General features: G+C 37.4%; 1 protein-coding gene across 1 annotated transcript; it reads left to right on the top strand.

The window, feature by feature from the left end:
• The first annotated feature begins 1,417 nt into the window (after window positions 1-1,417).
• On the top strand, window positions 1,418-3,969 carry LOC145491389 (uncharacterized). The gene is made up of 2 exons (XM_081470577.1): window positions 1,418-1,888; window positions 3,266-3,969. Exons 1-2 carry the CDS (start codon window positions 1,509-1,511, stop codon window positions 3,660-3,662), a joined length of 777 nt encoding a protein of 258 aa, XP_081326703.1. The 5' UTR covers window positions 1,418-1,508; the 3' UTR covers window positions 3,663-3,969.
• The last annotated feature ends 1,294 nt before the right edge of the window (window positions 3,970-5,263 follow it).

Here is a 5,263-nt window from a genome sequence, read left to right as displayed (position 1 = left end):
AACAATTTTACGGATATTGTTTTCTTTTTTGTGGGTAAAATATATTTTCTTTTCGCTTTATCAAAGTGTTGGATTTAAAGGGAATAATAAATACTCTGAAAAAAGGTATTACGTCAGCCATGGAATGCGCTGACGTTGCAGCTTTCACTTTCGCTACGTGACAAATAAGATCGTGTTTACTTTGCAAGTTTATTTCGGCAGAAGCGACGGTGATTAATTTATTTGTAATTTTGCGAGTATTTCTTGCGGTTTTAGGCAAATGAAGTAAATCCTTTGACTGTTTCATCGCAGCGAGTTCATAGATCGGAAAGAAAATTAAATGTTTGGAAGCCAAGCAAAGAACGTGTCAGAACGTGCAAAGATTACGTCATTGATAGGGAAATAACCACCGTACTAAAGATAGCCGTAGATAACGCAATTCTTGAATTATGTGACTCGTGTGACTTCTTTGCTAACCCTTAACTCAAGGGAAAAAAACAATTAAATTTAATCGTGACGTTAAAGAAAGAAAGCGGTTTGTAATAGTGTTCGTATCTTCATGCCCATACATATCCCGAAGAAAGTTCCAGATTAAGACTATTACGTCATCGGAGATGTCACAACGGCTACGACTGATGGTGCGATAATAGAGTTTATGTTGATCAAGTGCTGTGATGTCTACAGTAATCAATGAATCATCAAAGATTGCTTTGGAATATGCACTGCGTTGCGACTGTAGTACTAAGAAAACAGTTAAATTTTAAAAGCGCGGTTATAAGATCTAACAGATCTTCTTGTTTTTTGTCGGTGACCAGACGCAGACCTCCGCTCGGCCAAAGTTTGAGTCACGCAACGTGTGATGTTTTCGCGGCAGAAGCTGTTAAAACATAAATAGACGGACAATTTTACGGATATTGTTTTCTTTTTTATGGAAAAAATATTTTTTCTTTTCGTTTTATCAAAGCGTTGGATTTAAAGGGAATAATGAACACGCTAAAAAAAGGTATTACGTCAGCCATGGAATGCGTTGACGTTGCAGCTTTCACTTTCGCTACGTGACAAACAAGATCGTGTTTATTTTGCAAGTTTATTTCGCCAGAAGCGACGTTCATTAATTTATTTGTAATTTTGCGAGTATTTCTTGTGGTTTTAGGCAAGTGAAGTAAATTCTTTGGCGGTTTCATCGCAGCGAGTTCATAGATCGGAAGGAAAATTAAACATTTGCAAGCCAAGCAACGAACTTGTCAGAACGTGCAAGGATTACGTCATTTGTAGGGAAATAACCACCCTACTAAAGATAGCCGTGGATAACGCAATTCTTGAATTATAAGAAAGAAAGCTGTTGTTAATAAAATTAATTAAATTTTAAAAGCGCGGTTATAAGATCTAACAGATCTTCTTGTCGCGTAATGAGTGGCAACTGGGTACGAGACTGAAACAAGACTTGAGGGGGGCTCAATTATTTCGCAATTCATATTAGACGACACGTGGAAGCAAGAAAGACGCCATTTTGAAGGTTCGTTGTCATCATGAGCTTCGATAGCAGCCGAGGGCCACCTCAAATTGAGGGAATGACTAGTCTAAAAGTCGACAACCTCACTTATCGTACAACCACGGGTGATTTGACCAAGGTATTCTCGAAATACGGCGAACTCGGTGACGTTTACATCCCGCGCGATCGCTACAAACAAGAATCCCGAGGGTTTGCTTTTGTCAGATTCCACGAGAAACGCGATGCTGAAGACGCAATGGATTCCTTACATGGAACAATCATCGATGGACGAGAAATCCGAGTGCAGATGGCAAAATACGGAAGACCCTCAGAATCTTACAAGCCGCGTAATCGTTACAGAAACTCGAACTACGGCGGCTCACGATATCGTTCACGTTCACGGTCCCCTAGACGCAGGTAAAGATTTCACCCTATGTTAGGCCCCGTAGATGTGAGAGTTTAATACTAGACACTTGTTTTCAGAAAGCTTATCAATACTGATAAACAATATTGTTAGGCTTCTGGTTTAATTTTAACCCCTAAATTCTCTTGCGCATACCATATCCTTTAGTCCAGCAGCAGAGGGTTGTGGAAATTCAATTCAATTCAATGTTAATTTAAACGCTCACAAACATCAAGATTTTACAGAGCTGTCAGAAAAAAATAGAAAACATATAAATATATACAAATTACATATGGAAGATGTAAATAGCATCAATGAAATATTTAACAATTGTTTTTAAAAAATAAAGTGTTAAAGAGAGAAAGAAAAGAAGATAAAGGAAGACAAGTAATTTTCAAATAAGGTTGATTGTGTGGAATTTGGAACACCTAAATAGTTTATGGAACTAATCAAGTAGGTGCCCCAAAGTAACTAAATTTAGCAGAATGAATACAGTGTTAAATAAACAATTTAGGTTAAAAGTATTGAACAGCTGTTAAAAGATGTGAACAAGTGTATGGCTGATATGGCTGGACAACGGCCAAGTTCTTTTTTATATTTTATGGACCAAGGCACAGGTCTGTAATCACGGAAGAAAAAGCAAGGCTGATATCCAGCCATCTTGACCAAACAATTTTAGTTGATATTAAACAGGTTTTATCATGCTAAAATAACACAATTCTATACTGAAGATGTATTATAGCACCTTCATCCCTGCTTGAATACCCAGCTACAGTGTAGGATTCGGTTCATCTCAACCACATGCAGATTAAGCTGGGTAATAAGCAAGACTAGTGGAGTATTTTCTTCATTGAAGATTTAAATGCATTATCATGGGGTAAAAAATTAGTCATGCAGTCTTAATTTAAATATTGTTTGAGTTTCTCCTTTCCTTGTTAAGTCAACCACTTTACCATGTCATGCAATAAAGACAATTTTCATATAAACAAAAAAACTTCTCTTGATAAATTTATCATGTTGAATTTAGTAAAATATGAAACTCCTTAATGTACCAATTTTTTACAAAGGAACTTATTTCAGGGGCCAAGCCTTGTCCCCTGACATACATTTTGTTGTAAAATTTGACAAGTTCGATGTTCCATATTTCCATGAGCTTGCAACAAATTCTTACAAATTTTTGCATATTTACTAAATTTTGCTCGATAAAATCAGCACAAGAGCTTATTTTCATTTGAGTGAAAAATGTGTGACACTGCTAAGGTTGTCCATTGTCACTATTGTCACATATCTTTTCTCTTTTATTACAAACTGTTGAAGACTTGTAATAATGCCCAATTTTTTTTCAATAAGAAAGTCATGTACAAATGCTTATCCAGTCTTTGTTTGTTTAGGGCACGTCGCTCTCGTTCCAGATCGCCTCGTTATCGCCGCTCACGATCACATTCGCGCTCACCACGCAGAACTCGTCAAAGTCACTCACGGTCACCAAGGAAACAAGATAGTCGTTCCCGGTCCAGAAGTCCACGTCGTAGAAGATCACATTCGAGATCACGTTCAAAGTCAGGCTCAAAACCAAGGCAGTCTCGTTCCAGGTCCCATTCTCGCTCTAAATCCCTTTCAAGGTCTCCAAAGAATATAAAGTCAAGATCTCATTCTAGGTCTCCCAAGCAAAGAAGGTCCCCAACTCCTGACCAAGGAAGTCAAGAAGGTGACGGAGAGAATGATGGCCCTTCCCAAAACAACCAATCGAATGTCGATGATGGAGCAGAAAACAATGCAGATGACTAAGCTTTCCATCCTGGTTTTACTTTGACTGTGGTGCAGTAATCAGTTTCTTTTAAGTATTCTCTTCCAGGGTTTGTTGCTGTTCTGGAGAAGGGGAGTAAACTTTTGTTGCAGAGCATAGAGGGAATGGAATGGGCGTTCCTCCGTTTTAGGTAGAGACTCGAGACTTTTAGTATGCTCAATTTCTTTTACTCATCATTTTTTTACATTGCTTAATAGTTGAATGCCTGTTAAATACCCCTTTGCATTGAACTGGAAGTTTTTTGTTCTTGTATACCTTAGTGAAAATATAGCTGTAAGTATCTATTTGGTTACAAAAAAAATCGTAGACACTATGTACACAGTGGCTCTTAAAGGCTGAATCCATCACTCATAGTTTGCAAAGAAGGGATAATCAGGGTTGCTCTGCCCAAAAATAATTATGTTCTTCTTCAGTAGGTCAAAGATCATTGAAATGGTTGGTTAGTAGTTTTGCGAGTGTTGGCTGCCTCATGAACAGTTTGAATGGGTTTTACAGAAATAGTAAACTTTCTCAGCATTCTTATTGAATAACCTCAGTTTTTTCCCCTTAACTGAGTTTGCCAGTTTCACACAAGTATACTCGAGAGTCAAATAACAACCGCCTTCTCAGTTTTGTGGTGACCCGCAATGCTTCAGCTTAAAGGCTTTGAAGTTTTTTTTTTTGATTGGCTTCAAAAGCTTGTTTTTGTCAAACTGTTCTTGTACATATTTGCAGCATGAAGTATCGCTGTATTATTCAACCTGTAACAGTGAATTGTTTGTGACTAAATTGGGCAAATAGTTTTTATTAGGTGTGCTGCATTGTTGCATTTGGTAGCTTTATGTGTTGAAACTAACCTTTCTGTTCTTTCAGTCAGCTAGGAATTTGGAGAATAGAGACAATGCAATCTGTATCTCAAAATAGTTTCATATTTTTAGCCAATACAACTAATATAAAACATAAGTTCTAGGGAGTGGAGTAATACTGCAAGAAATTCATGAATCACACTGTTCTATCAAGACTTGGTGGAGGTTTCTTTAAGGTGATTCCTCAGTATTGCATTGCGCAACCCTGCTGTGCACGATTTCTGCTTCATTAACGTGTGCGGATGAGCGCATGCACGTACACAGCATAAGAGATTTCCTTCAAGCTAAGCTCGAAAGCGAAATAAATGCTCGTTTTCTCTCAAACAAGTATGGTGACCTATATTTTTTATTCCATAAATTTGGTCAAAAAAGTATTCTCTTTAAGTTATAAAATTAAAAAATTGTTCAGTAGGGAAAATAGAAATAGCTTAAAGATTGCACAAAACCTTTACTTAAGGATGCAAATTAAGACCTCGAAAACAACAATTGGAGGAACCTTTTGAGTCAGCGCCGTTTAGAATTGTGTGATTCTCCCATAAATTATATACTACATTGTCCCAAGTGCCCAAGACCTTCTGCCCATTAAGTATTGCTTTAACAACTTTTGCTTCCAGCTACCCAAAATTTAACATGAACTGATGAAATAATGTGCGTTGTTAGGCTTACATGGGGTAAGATTGGCCCATCATATCTCTTTAATGAGCAGGGGTGACATACGATATACTGTTTAGTGTATT

Source organism: Orbicella franksi, chromosome 6 (genome assembly GCF_964199315.1).
Source record: "Orbicella franksi chromosome 6, jaOrbFran1.1, whole genome shotgun sequence".
Lineage (NCBI taxonomy): Eukaryota > Metazoa > Cnidaria > Anthozoa > Scleractinia > Merulinidae > Orbicella > Orbicella franksi.
This window is presented reverse-complemented; position numbering and strand designations above follow the sequence as displayed.

Excerpts from the sequence above, each read along its gene's own strand:
- LOC145491389 (XM_081470577.1), top strand. The coding sequence starts at position 1,509 with ATGAGCTTCGATAGCAGCCGAGGGCCACCTCAAATTGAGGGAATGACT. Across the intron at positions 1,889-3,265 it reads TCACGGTCCCCTAGACGCAG|GGCACGTCGCTCTCGTTCCA; the intron begins GTAAAGATTTCA and ends TTGTTTGTTTAG.